We start from the raw sequence: 14,495 nt of genomic DNA, 5'->3' as shown, positions 1-14,495 counted from the left end.
CTAGAAAAAAATTTTATTGGTTATATATTCGTTTTTAATTTATGAAAGTGAAATCTTGAAAATGCATTGAGAATTTAAAAATGATTTTTCATGTTTTCATTTTCAAGTTACATACTTGATGATATACTGCGTACGTCAGTCTAGTGAAAATGGTGGTCGACATGGAGTTACAGGAAGCTAAGGATTACGTTCTTCAGCTTATGAAAGACAAAGATAAAATTGAATCGGATTTGAAGGCTTTGAAAGAAATCTTAGATATTGTATGTACATATATTGATATATTTTAAATTTGCACAGAATATCTGTTTAATGACGTTATTGAAAATAAACATAATATAGTTTATACTAGAATGATGTGTCAAATTTTCGAGGAAATGACCGAATGTTTATACATATGTATGAATTGTAGAATCATGTTGGCATGGATGATCCTCTGGTGGACTGCGAGGGATATCCACGAAATGACATTGATGTTTACCAAGTGAGACATGTGAGACATAAGATAATATGTGCGTCTAAATACTACGCAATTTTCTCGCATGAGATTCTACTAACTTGGACTTATTAGTACATTATTAAGTGATTAGGTCTCAGAAATGATCATAAAACATTGATGAAGAAAATAGAAGAAGGTTTGCATAAATTGCATGCCCTAGCAGGAGATCAAGCAGAAAATTCTCTTGCAACTACAGCTATTGTTCAAGATAATGCACAATTGGATCCTTTCTTGAAAGTGAATTTAGTATCCCCAGGTTCCCCAGCAGAAATAGCGGTAAAAAATTTATTTTAGATTTCCATAATGTTTCTAAACTCATGAAACTGTGATTTACAAATGTTAAATTATATAGGGAATCCAAGTTGATGATCTCATCTTAGAATTTGGTTCCATTGATTGTCGGAATTTTAAATCGTTAAAAGATATTGGAACTTTGGTACAAAATAGCAGATATAAGACAGTAAATATAAAAATCAAACGTGGATCTAATATTGTAGCCCTGACTTTAATTCCACGTCCTTGGATTGGTAATGGTCTTTTGGGTTGCAATGTAATACCTATAGAGTCAGTTGAAAGATAAAGCTTTGTGAGAGAAATTTTTATTTATATGTTGGCTTTGTGTGTATATTAGTCAATAAAAGAATATTTATAAATTATTGCGTTTATAATTATTGCATTCATAGTATATTTTTTCTATGTAATGACTTTGGAGTTGGCATTAAATAAATGTTAGAGGTATAATCCTAAGATGTTGGATAGTTAGAGACCTTGAAATTAAGTACATATAATCTGTCAATATGAATTTTTATTTTAGTATTTAAAGTGAGTTGCTATAAAGTCAAGCAGATTCGAGGAAGCATCAGTAGATACTGAAAAGCAGTAGCATGATGCATTTCTCATTGATTGTAAGTTATAATTTGTATTATTACTGTATATTAACTTATTTATTAACATTTCTTCTGTATAGGCAACGTTCAGCTTAATTCTTTGTTGATATCAAGTGTTAAGTCAAACTAATACTTCTGAGTAATCTGATCAATGTCTATGGTTGCTTGTTTATACTTTATACCCATTCTATAATTCTGAAATATTGCTTGAAGTGTGGTGGAGGACAAAAGTGTAGATATTTCTGCCAATATAGTAACTATAACTCCACGTGAACAAGAACAGACAGTAATACTCTTTGATGATGTTCAATGTAGTGGTACAAACATAAAAATACAAGATAATTTATCTTATTTTTTAAATGAAACAAAAACTATAAACAAAGAACAATTACTAGTAAACAGACCACAGTTTTATAATTATGTAAATATTAATCATTACTTCTTAAAACCTACTACAATATTGAAATACATATCTTATGAGCAATAATATAAAAGCTATTCATATTATGATATGATGATTCATATGATGCTCATAAAATATATATTTCAATATTACAGAGAAACAGATACAAAGATACAAGTTTTCAAAACAAATAATAAAATATTGTTTGGATTTCAACTGGATTTTATGATTTGGGAAGATATATGTATTAATGAATCAAAGTGATTTTAGATATTAGTATTTATGTATGTTATATTGTTAATAATAGAAAATAATTTTGCTTGCAGAAAATTGTATTAATGTTAATATTAGAAGATTTGATTAAACATGAAGTGATTTATAGGTAAAGTCGAAATACTTTTATTTCCAATCTCTGACTTCAAAATAGTGCTGAATTATTGTTTGGTTTAATGTTCCATATTTCACATTTAAATTTTATATTTAGATGTAGTTAAAATATGTATAGCTATTTACGAATTTTGTTTATTATACTATTACGAATTTTATTATTATAGCTATTTACGAATTGTACGAAATTTTAGACTATTTTATGCTTTACTAACTTTTCATAAATGTCTTTAAATTTACACTCTTTTCAACATTATATCGCAGACGAAGTACAAAATAGACGTGACATGTAATCGATGCAATGCTTTTTCATGATCCACGACTTGTTTTGAGAGTTACCTGATCCCCTTACCATTTTTATGTCACATGCGATGTTATCCATTTAATATAGTATTAGATGATTCCTATATTTACCGTAGCAAATCGCACAGGGGTTAAGAAAGGAATCGAGGTCGGTATTTCAGAACGTGAGACACAAAGTGCCTTGTTGTATGTAAGTATGCAAGTATGTAAGTACATTCTTATTAATACACGTATACATAGATTGTACAACACGGAAATGGGAAGAAGTCCACCGTGGCGGCACAGGGGTAAGGGAGGTAAGTATGTACTTACATACGGCCTTATATCACTCATCGTTACGCGTTACTGCCTTGTTCTGTTTTTATATGCGATACTTTTGGTCAATATGCATGTTTAACTTTACGATTGTATTGAGTATGTCAAAACAACCAATCAGATTCGCATTCCTTTCAGAGGACTTCTTTCCATCTCCATCTATATATGTATATGAGAGGAAATCTTCTCTGGTATCATATACATATTATGTAATGTCAGATCTATCGGTGTAAAATCAATTTCTAAATGCAAAGGTAAATTTCCTTGTTTCGTTTTATTTGTACTCTTTAAATATGGAAAAAGAATAAACAGATATTAAATTAAAACAATATGAAAAAGGAATGAGCAATGAACGAATATGTTAGATGAGAGGTACAAAAGAAGCGTATACAATAATCTGTTTGTAATTAGCAAGTATTTATAACACTTTCGTTGACGTGCCCGGTGTAGGCCGCTTGTAGTGGTAACAAATATCCTAAACTAACCCTAACCTTCTTTTTTTTTATATGTGGAGAAATCCTCATGGACACTCCGCTGGATTCTGGGGAACTCCACTAAAACTCCACGATGGCCTACCTACGCGTTTGATAGGAGTGCCCCGGGACCTCTTGCGAATTACTGCCGGTGCACTGCCCGCAACTTCTCGCTGAGCCAATCCTGTAAACTACCTAACTGATTAACTGTGGCGTTAGGGGAGGTCATTGCCCCTAGCGCCTGCTAGTCGTCGTCCGAGTTACTCTACATAGATGTGTTACTCTACAAGAGTGAGAGCTTTTCTCTCTCTCTTCCTTTCTGTCCGCTCCTTTACCAGCATAACTTGCTCGTAATAGGAGCGAACAGCCTCGTACTCCTGTTGCCCACTCACCATTACCTGCACGATCGCCGATGGGGCGAATCTCTCGCCTATTACGAGACGCAGGGTGTAGCGGGACAGCTCCCACGCCGGACAAAATTCCAACGTGTGCTGCGCCGTGTCCCTGTCCTCTCCACAGTGGTTTCGTTTCATTTGTTCGCAACATTAAAAACACTAGCTGTTGTTGAATATAATGAAGGAAAGTGTGGTATAGATTATTCCGACCAAATGGTTTCTTATGCCACCACAATTAGAAAGGGAATCAAATGGTACAGAAAACTTGGCATTCAATTCTTTCTGTTGTAAACGCTTTGACGGTTTACAAAATTGTAACAGGAAAAAATATAAATATTAGAATATTTAGACAATTAATAGTTGCAAAATTATTAGGATTGTCTGAAAATACAAAAAATCCTTGTCTTCGACGGAGTCAGCATAATATTGCCGTTCGGAAAAATGATTCCGGAAGAAGCATTAGACGTGCATGCAAACTATGTTATGCAAATAAAAGACGTCGAATGGACCGAATAAAGGTACAAAAGAATTTGAAGAAAACAACAACTTATTGTCCAAATTGTCCCGACCAATCTCAGCTATGTATAGAATGCTTTAAAGTTTTACATCCTAAATAATTTTTTTAATAAACCATTTCCGTATTTTTATTTTATAACAATTCAATTATTATTACAATTATTTATTAATTAACAATTTATTATTACAGAATATCTTTTCAAATACCTACGACGATCCTTCGCAAGTAGTCAAATAAGCGACACCTAAATATGGGTTACGTGGCCTGACCAGAAACTTTGCTGACACCCGAAGTCGGTGTCGTGGTAGTCAACGTGTTAAGAGCAGAATGCTGCGGCGACTCGCCATCAGATCGTCTGCCCATACCGGGGTTCCGTTATGGGGGTACAACGCTAGGGACTGAACGCCACATTCGTATAGTCGGCACACCGCGATTCCTGCCCCTCCGATGTTCGGCAGCAGACCGCACAAAGCGTTGACCGCTGCCGACACCTTTGGGACTAAGGAGTCAAAGTGCGGCTCGAACGTCCAGTGGCTGTCGATGATGAGACGCAGGTATTTTATCTGCGATACCATCTCGACAGCTTCCTCAACCATGCTAAACTAACCCTAACCTAGCCCTAACGTGACAGTAAATAAAATGCTGTGCTTTCAGGATTGAATCAAATTAAAATACATATTTAACTTACTTAGCTCACTTGTTATAAAAAAACTGCCTAAAAATAAAAATAGGCCCTATATTACAATTTGTCTTCTTTATACGTAGTTACGTACATACTCTATCAATTTATTTCATTATAACGAAATAATTTTATCGAATTACATCATCTTAAAATTTTTGTATGTATCTTCTATGTTTATTCTCTGTTCGATTGAATATAAAATTTCTTCGCTCGAGATGTACTTTTTTAAAAGATCTTTCAAATCACTTGGATTGTTCAGATTATCCGCACTCATCGTATATCTCTTTATTTTATTAATCGCTCTCATGATACAGCTCTCAAATTCTACACTCTTCTCCTTCAACTTTTGATAAGCGCAGTGTAATTCGCTTGTTTTGTGTTTGAGACCGGAATTGATTTTCCTTAAGGCACATAGCTCATTTTTCAAAGCAGTTTTCTCAGATTCTAACCGATCCAATTTCGAATTCGCTGTATCCAACCGAACCCGTAACGACTCTTTTTCATCCCTCAGTGTCGTCAATTCCGTTTTCAATGCTTGAATTTCTTCAGTCGCGATTCGCAGCTCTTCCTTCCTTTTCTCGTCTTTCGTGAAATTAACAACCAAGCTGCATCTTAGAGAATTTATCTCCATTTTTAGGGCAATGTTCTGCACTTTTAGTTTGTTCGCAATTTCCATTAATTTCTCGATTTGCGTTCCGGCTTGTTCCGTTGTCGACCTGTCATAAGGGCATATACCTGGCTGACTGATACGTGTTACTGCACTTGTATTATTTATATCATGACTCAAGTAACTATTGATCTCTTTATAATAAAGATTCACGATTTCTAGCTTGTTTGAGATAGGTTTAAACACGATTCCATTCGTTTCGTTCTCTACTAATTCAGTCTTCTGCTTTCGAAGCTCGTCCTTCGTGCAAGCCAATTGCATTTTAACTTCAAAGTTCTGACTCCTCAAGTTTAATACCTCGAATCGTAACGATTCGTTTTCTACAATCACTTTCTTTAGTTCTTCTTTTACTTCCATTAATTTTATTTTGTCATTCAAGCGTTTACCAGATTTGCTATTGACAGCTTTTCTCGTTGCACGCTCCACGATTTGTTCATTTTGTTGGCTAAAAATCGACTCGCTATACGCCACTGTTTCCTCTTTTTCCATATTGGAGATTTTGGATCGTAAACTGGTCGTGTACTCCTGTTCCAACAATTGTTTTTCTTTTTTCAATGTGGCGTTCATCACCTCTAAAATTTGTAGTTGGTTCTCCAATATCTTGCATTCGCTGTGAATTTCATTCAGTCTCAAGTTCAGTTCCTCGGTTGCTTTTCTCAACGTTTCGTTGTTTTGTCTTACCTCATCGAGAGTAGTTTGTAGAGTCATGTTTTCCGATCTCATTTTACTATAATCCGCTTTTAATTTGTTTAATTCGACAACAGATTGTTGTTCATTCACCGTTTTAACTTGGTTCAATAGATTGTTTAGTGTGACATCGTTCTTGTCTAGTTCGTTAATACGTGTTGCGAGTTGATTCTTTTCTAACAGAAGTGTTTGCACGCGGTCTTCGAAGCTAATTTTCTTTAAAGTCAGTTCATTTAAATCGTCGTGCAGTTTCGAGTTTTCAAATTCTAATTGTTTTATTTTGTCGCCGGTCCTGTTCGATTCTGTTTGCGTAACTTCCAATTTGTTACTTAAATGTTCGTTGCTCCTTCTAAAGTTTCTGATTTCTTCGAGTAGACTGTCGCGTTCATATTTATACTTATCAATCTTGTCCTCAAGCATGGTACATTTGGTGCGAACGTGATTTACGGATTTTTCTAGTAGCTCCTTTTCGATCTTTATATTCGTCAAATTGGCGTTTAATTGTTCCTTTTCTTTCTCGAGATTCGCCCTTTTGATGTCTAATTCGTTGTAATCGGATTTTAAGTTGGTGAAATCTTTCAGTCGTTCATCGGCGGTAGCTTTTTCTGCTCCTAGTTGATACACGAGCACCTCTTTTTTCGACTCTAAATGAAAAATGTTCGTTTCCAGTCTTGTTTTAGCATCAGAAAAATGGTGCAATTTAACTTTCAGATCGGCAATTTCGCGATTCGCATTATCAAAATTTTCATTCGAAATTGCTAAGTCCACCTTCAGTTGTTGTAATTCAGCGTTCATTCTCTCCATCGCTTCTTCCGAACGCTTTGCATTTTCATTTTCTTTTAATTTTTTATTTTCCTTCAAAGTAATCTGAAGGTTTCGTGTCAAGTCCGTGATCTTGGCGTTTAATGCTTTCTCCATCGTGTTTCTCTCGATAAGAACGCTCCTTGCTTCCTCGCTTTTCTTTTGTACGGCGTCACGAATTTTTCCCATTTCCTTTAACAATCTTTCCTTATCGCTCTGAAGATTTTGTAATTTTTTTCTCGTTAAGCTCGCTTCGCGTTCCATCTTTTGTAATTGTACCAGCTCCTTTCTCGAATCCTCCTGATCACGCTGGAGTTCCAACGCTTTCTCCTCCATCATCTTCATTCTCAACTTCGAAATTTTGTTATCTTCTATTATCATGGCGATCTCTTTCTGTGTATGCTCCAATTCTTTTCTTTTTTGTTCCAACAAATTTTTAGTACCGAACAATTCCTGGTCAAGAACGTTTATATGGGCGTCTTTCTCATTCAGTTCCGACTTTAATCGAACGATCAAACCCTCCAACTGATCAATTCTCTTGAATGTACTTAGACGATCGCTGGATACGACGATCACTTCCAACTGCTTAATCTCGTGACACACTCTACCGACGAAATTTTCCAATTCTTCAAGGTCTTTCGATTTGTTTGAATTTCCTTCCGCACGATGATTCAATCTATTCATGGTCGACCGTGTCTTCTCGATGATCGTCTCGAGTTCTTTTATTTTGATTAAGTATTCTAGACCATCGCTGCCGCCAATTCTGTAATGGTTGTTTATATGATTATTCTTTAACTTATCAATTTCGACGTCGATTTCCTTTAAAGTCGAATCCAATGTTGCAAGTTGTTTCAAATACTCGTTAGATTTCATTACTTTGCCTAGAGATAATGGATTAAGTTGGTCACTAAATTTTGCAAATCCGATGTGCAGTTGCTTTAAATTAACGCTCAATTCGATGATTTTCTGTATATATTTTAAGCAATCCGGATCGCCACCAGCAAGCAGTGCCTCATGGTTGTTTTTTAACTTGTTTCTTAAATCTTTTGCCAGTCGTTCGATATTATTAAGGTTATTCTGACTATTCGAGTCAATGTTCCAAGAATTATTGCCGTCATTAACTTTGAATCTATTTAATTCTGTCTTCAAACGTTTCGTTAGATTATCGAGCTCAACAATTCTCTTCCGATAATCCGTGAGATTACCATTTCTGTATCTTATCACAGCTTTCAGTTTATTGATCTCGACGTACAAATTATCGTTTTTCGTTTGCGACTTGTGCAAACGATCGTTTACATTCACTAGTTCCTCGGATAGATTCGCTATTGTCTCGGCGACTTTGTTAACTATATCGATGAATATAATTTCCATAGTGTAGTCGACCATCATGAAGTGCTTCAGCTTGCATTTTAAGTGTTCCACTTCCGAACTGTGTTCGTGACCCTCTTCCACCTCGTTCAACCGACTTTTCAGATATTGAATCTCGTTGTTCAAACGTTCTCTCTCGACTAAGTACTCCTGTTTAACTTCCACGATCTTATCATCGGATTTCCAAGCGGTTTCTCGCGTAACGTAGTCTCCATTTAGCAGAGCCGATTTAATATCAGCGATTTCTTTTTTCAAATCTTTATTCACCGTTTCTAGCCGTCTGATTTCTGCTCTTTGATGTTCGATCAATCGGACAGCGTGCAAAGTGTCGTCCGTGTTTCTTGCAGCGACTCGTAAAGCTAGCTTCAACCGCCAAATGTTGGATCGTAATTTCATACGGTCATCTCGCCAGTTTCTCATCTGCTTCATTATACTATTCATCTTACATAGTGTGGTAGCTGCGACGTGTGCTATTCTCGACTTCTCTTTGAACGCGTTATCGTTATTTACCTCGATCGATAGACAATTGTCAAGATATGCGTCCATCATTGTTAGATATTCGTCTGCCTACCATGTAAGTGAAACCAAAATGTTCGTTTCGATTAATTTTAACTGAAATTTCCGAGTCGGTGTGCTGATCACGATCCAGTTACGTCAGAGATATATTCGCTGGCCGAGTTTTGCTCGGTTGAATTGACGGTGCTGAAAGTGATGCAAAAATACCTTTATGTAGATTTTGTTTACATAGTCAAGTAGAAGAATTAACGGAATATTGATTAATGAAAAATTTGCAAATGATCCTTTGTAAGATAGATTGAAAAACAAGAATAGAAACTGTTACGTTTCTACTCAAAAGCTTTTGATTTTGTATCGATAGATAGTTTTATTTCAGCCTAGCGGCCATGAATTGGGATAGAATAGGATTTGGTTTACAAATTTTATAAACTATAATTATTATCAACATCTACCTCTGTCCTTACTTCTTGTCTCTTTTTCTCCTTTACTTTCTGCAATAGCTTTTATTCTTATTTAATAGTAATATTTATACAATAGATGAAAATAAATTATATTTTGCCATATGAGAACAAAGTTATTCGATTATCCGAACAGCATGTACCATAATTAGTTTAGATAATCACGGTCTCGCCATATACATATAACTATAACTTAATTTTTATATTGAAGCTGTATTTGATACTTTCCTACTTTGATATTTGATAACTGTAATTTTTATTATTGACTCACTTATTTTCGTAATTCAAGTACATATCTAAACTTGTAGACCTAAATAATGTACAGTATACATGCATGTAAGTTACAGCGTAAGTTTTGTAAATAAATAAATAAATGACTTACTATATATTGAATACAAATTATTTAAGGAGGCATTAAACACAGTTCTCAGATTTTCTGCATCTGTATACGTACATAAAATTTTTATTTTTTACAGCATTTCACATTTTTAAGGAATTTTTGTCTAAAAATTTGTGGTTACGTCGTTGAAAATTCATTTGACATTTTTAATCGTGTCATAGAAATAGTTGCCGTCACATATCGTTTTTTGTTTAGTGGAAATTAATATTTTGACTGACATACTCTTTTTTTTAAATATCGATTACAGAGTTATTTCTTGTAGAATTATACTAATCGTATATTTCTTTTTTAAAGGTGAACTTGAACTTATAAAACGATTAGAACGATGAGAGATAGACTATGTAATTTGTCGATGATAAATATAACTATGCCTTAGTATTATTGTTGATACAAATATGTTCATAAAATTGAAAACAGAAGGATTTGTTGATACATATACCTAAAAGATAGCAGGGGTTTAAAAGAATAAATATATTTCGAATATTTACATTTTTTATAATATTTTGTATTAATTTCGACATTTTATATACACAAGTAGGTTAAATGTAATTATGAACATGGTTTCATTGCATTTTCTAACATCTGCAAAATTTTCTTTATCAACATAGCAACTACATCGTCATCGTGCATAATCCAAGGTGCATCCGGAAGTTGGTATTTCTGTAATATCCGTCTATGCCGTTATGCAAAGCAGCGAATCATACAAATTAATAGAATATTACAACCAATTTGATGGGGTACATTTAAAATATCCATAAACGTTTTCTTTTTTGCTGAATATTTTCTACATCGCATGATATATACATATATATGCAATGTACTATGCATGTACATCGATTATTAAATTTCAGAAATGAAGTATACAGAGCGCTAATGGTTTTATTTATTTATTTATTGTAAAAAATTTAATTTGTAATTATATATTATATCAAAATCTAGAAACTGACATTTTTTGAAAATCATTGCATTCTGTACATATATTTCTTCTTACTTCTAGTACACATAAAGCAGCACAGCGTCATAATGCTGTTTTGTTATTATTATTATCATTAATATATTTATTAATTCAGTTTTACAGTTGAACATAGAGAGAAGGGCTTGGTTTATATATATCTAACTTCCATCTCAATCCCATACAACTCTTAGAGTCTTAGGTCTCTTTTTTCAGAGAAAAGACCTTCTTTATTTTTGCGACTAGTCGCGCGACTGCATTATCGTACATGGCACGATTTTCATTCATGCTGTTGCGACTACGGGTCGCTCGCTAATGCGAAATTAAGGCACGATTTATCGCGACAAATCAGTCGTGTGCGGCTGCAAAGTATATAGAATATATGTATGCATATGTGCTATACCCACGTGCAACAGTCGCGTGCAATCGGACGTCACTTTGAGGAATGTGAGGAGTCTCAGTGACGACGTTTTAATAAATATTACCATTAACTTATAATGCTATATAATACTGTATAGTAATAGTATATATGTAATAGTAATATTATTATATGATAATATGTAATACTATAATCTATAATGCACTCCATATAAATATTTAATATTATAATGATGAAAAATTTTCTATCATAACATTACACATATGTTTAGCTGTTAATATTATATGATATATATGTATATATATGTCGAAGGTGAAAGAACACCGGAGCCTTTGGAATTTTTGATAATCCAGCAACATTGTAATCTAGAATCTACTATAGCTGTAATTAAACAATTGCAGTTATTCAATCCGATTATAATTGTTCGAGATCTGTGATAATGAGCTTGGGCTCGAGGCGACAGCCAGTCGCCAAACGTAGCAGCGGTCAAGAGATGAACGCTTTGTCTAACAAAGGTTTTTTTTTATTTATTTATTTATTTATTTGTTAAAATTACAATCAATTCTCGCGTTGAGAATTTTCAGTAATTTTTCTGGCGTGGCGCAGTGACATGGCTGATTATTTATAATAAGTTAATACTTATTATAGATAAGTATAATTTATAAGTAAGTATAATAAATAAGTGAATATTACTTAATTTAGATAACTAATTGAATCTAGCGTTTAGGTCTAGCGGGTAGTTCCTTTTCAGCCTGCGAATCTGGTCCGTCGTATCAAGCAGTTCAGTGATTAGGGGGTTTCGGTGTTTGTTGACTCTTTTGCTATATCTGTCGCTATATTTTGCTATTTCCTCTTTGACTGTGGGTATCTTGAGGTCGCGATGGATGGTTTCGTTGGTAACATACCAAGGTGCGTCTATTAAGGATCTTAGCGTTTTCGATTGGAAGCGTTGTAGTATTTCGATGTTGGAGTTACTTGCTGTTCCCCATAGTTGGATTCCGTAGGTCCAGACAGGTTTTATTACGGTCTTGTAGAGGGTAATTTTATTCTGTATGTTTAGTTTGGAGCGTCGGCCCGTGAGCCAATAGAGTTTTTTTTAGTTTGTCCTTTAGTTGCTTCGTTTTATCTGAGATGTGTTTCTTCCACGTTAGTCTCCTGTCCAGGGTCATGCCCAGGTATCTGACTGAGTCCTTGCTAGGAATTGTTGTGTTGTTGATGGTGACCTGGGGGCAGGTTTGTTTTCGGAGCGTGAAGGTTACATGTGAGGTTTTCTTTTCGTTAACTTTGAAGCCCCATTTATGAAACCACTTTTCCATGGAGTCGAGACTTCGCTGGAGAGTGGATGAGGCTATTACCGGGTCTGCGTGGGTAGCTAGTAGCGCTGTGTCGTCAGCAAATGTTGCTATTGTTATCTCGTTTGATATAGATAGGTCGGCAGTGTAGATAGAGTACAGTAGGGGTCCGAGGACACTACCTTTGGGTATGCCGGATTCTATTGGGAATGTTGCGGAAGTGGCGTCTAGGCAATTAACCATGAATTGTCTATTGGTTAGGTATGATTTTAGGAAGTAGTAGGGGTGAGGTAGGATCTTTTTATGCTTGTATAGTAGCCCTTCATGCCATACTTTGTCGAATGCCTGTTGAATGTCTAGGAAAACCGCTGAGCAATATTTTTTCTTTTCAAGGGTTTGGCTGATCGTATGGGTTATGCAATGGATTTGCTCTATTGTTGAATGTTGTTTTCGAAAGCCGAATTGGTGACCTGGGAGTGTTTTCAAACCCTCTAGGAGTGGAAGGAGTCGATTCGTTAGTATCTTCTCGAATAGCTTAGACAGGGTAGGTAAATACTGATTGGGCAATAGGTTTCATATATCGGATTTCCGGGTTTAGGGATGAGGGTAATCAGTGAGATTTTCCAGGCCTTAGGATAGTGTTCAAAGCGAAGGATAGCGTTAAAAATCGATGTGTTGAGTGCAATCCCTTTTATGGGAAGTTCCTTGATTGCTTTATTGCCTATTAGGTCGAGCCCTGCTGCTTTCTTGGGATTTAGGCGTCTGATTGATTCTATAGTCTCTGCAGAAGTAAAGGGTTCAATAGGACGGGACATTTGGAAGGGCGTGTGCAGGTATTCAGTATCGTCCGCAGCAGCTTTGGAGGAATGGGGTTTGAACACTTTAGACAAGTATTTAGTAAACAGATTGGCTTTTTCTATAGGGCTACGTGTCCATCCACCTTGCGGACGGCGGATTGGAGGGATTATTTGTGGGGGGCGCGTGAGTTTCCTGGAGGCCTTCCATAGTGAGTAGTTGGAGTCAGCTGTGGGGGACAAATTGGCGAGATATTTATGAGAACAGTCATTTTTGTAATTTTTTATCATCCGGTGTTCTATGGGTCTGCCATACTCTTCTTAGTCTACGTTTTTCTGCTATTTTTTTTAATATGTAATGGGGATATTCATATTTGCTGATAGATGTCATTGTCGGTGTGGAGAGGCCGATAGCGTTTATTATGCTCGTATTTAAGTATTCCGTGGCTGCTTCGATTTCTTCCTTAGTTTTTAGTGAAGTCAAGGCTGAAGTTGAGTGAGTAAAGACTTCACTAAAGAGCTGCCAGTTGGTGTGTTTGTTGTGAATGGAGTCATTAGGTGTATTCTCGATTATTGTTGATCTAACTGTTGCTATCACGGGGGAATGATCAGAGGAGAGATCAGCCGAGGAGTTGATTTGGACGTGTCTTGATGAGATATTTTTAGTTACGAAGAAGTCGAGAAGGTCGGATATTTTGTTGGTGTCAGTGGCCCAGTATGTGGGTTCGTATGTGGTGAGGTAGTTGAGGTTGTTGTTTATTATGCTGTTTAAGAGGTTTTTGCCTCTTGCTCTAACCAGTCTGCTGCCCCATTGGGTGTGTTTGGCGTTATAGTCTCCTCCAGCTATGAATCTATTGCCCAGGGTGTCCAGGAAGTTATCAAAGTCTTCTTTGGCGATGGAGTGTCTGGGAGGACAGTATACTGTTGAAGTGGTGATTGTACCATGACAGTCTTCTATTGCTACGTTTGTTGCTTGGAGGTAGTCTTTCTGGAATGATGGAAGTTCGTAGTGCTTAATACTTGTTTTGATTATTATTCCGGTGCCACCGTGGGCCTTTCCGCTGGGGTGTTGGGTATGGTAGAATTTGTAACCATTTATTTTCAGGTAGTTCTTGTCGGTGAAGTGGGTTTCCGATACGAGCATTACGTCGATTTGCTGGTGTTTTAGGAAGAGTTCTAGTTCAAGTTTGCGTTGCGCTAGACCGTTGGCGTTCCAAAGAGCTATGCGCCTTGGTTTTATTTTGCGTCGGGGCGTATTAATTTATCCATGATGAGTGTTAGTAGCGATAGCAAATTATTTATTTGCTCTGATTGTTTCTCTAT

General features: G+C 35.7%; 2 protein-coding genes across 2 annotated transcripts; one reads left to right on the top strand and one right to left on the bottom strand.

Annotated features, from left to right (window-relative positions):
- Nucleotides 1-113: 113 nt before the first annotated feature.
- Nucleotides 114-1,152, top strand: LOC117215188 (26S proteasome non-ATPase regulatory subunit 9). Its single transcript, XM_033461605.1, has 4 exons — nt 114-260; nt 410-509; nt 588-772; nt 849-1,152. Exons 1-4 carry the CDS (start codon nt 150-152, stop codon nt 1,074-1,076), a joined length of 624 nt encoding a protein of 207 aa, XP_033317496.1. The 5' UTR covers nt 114-149; the 3' UTR covers nt 1,077-1,152.
- Nucleotides 1,153-4,979: 3,827 nt separating this feature from the next.
- Nucleotides 4,980-9,393, bottom strand: LOC117215183 (uncharacterized protein PFB0145c-like). Its single transcript, XM_033461598.1, has one exon. The coding sequence runs from the start codon at nt 8,928-8,930 to the stop codon at nt 4,995-4,997; it is 3,936 nt and encodes a 1,311-aa protein (XP_033317489.1). The 5' UTR covers nt 8,931-9,393; the 3' UTR covers nt 4,980-4,994.
- Between the last annotated feature and the right edge of the window lie 5,102 nt (nt 9,394-14,495).

This window comes from Bombus bifarius, unplaced genomic scaffold, assembly GCF_011952205.1.
Source record: "Bombus bifarius isolate JDL3187 unplaced genomic scaffold, Bbif_JDL3187 scf7180000009432, whole genome shotgun sequence".
In the NCBI taxonomy this organism is placed as follows: Eukaryota; Metazoa; Arthropoda; class Insecta; order Hymenoptera; family Apidae; genus Bombus; species Bombus bifarius.
This window is presented reverse-complemented; position numbering and strand designations above follow the sequence as displayed.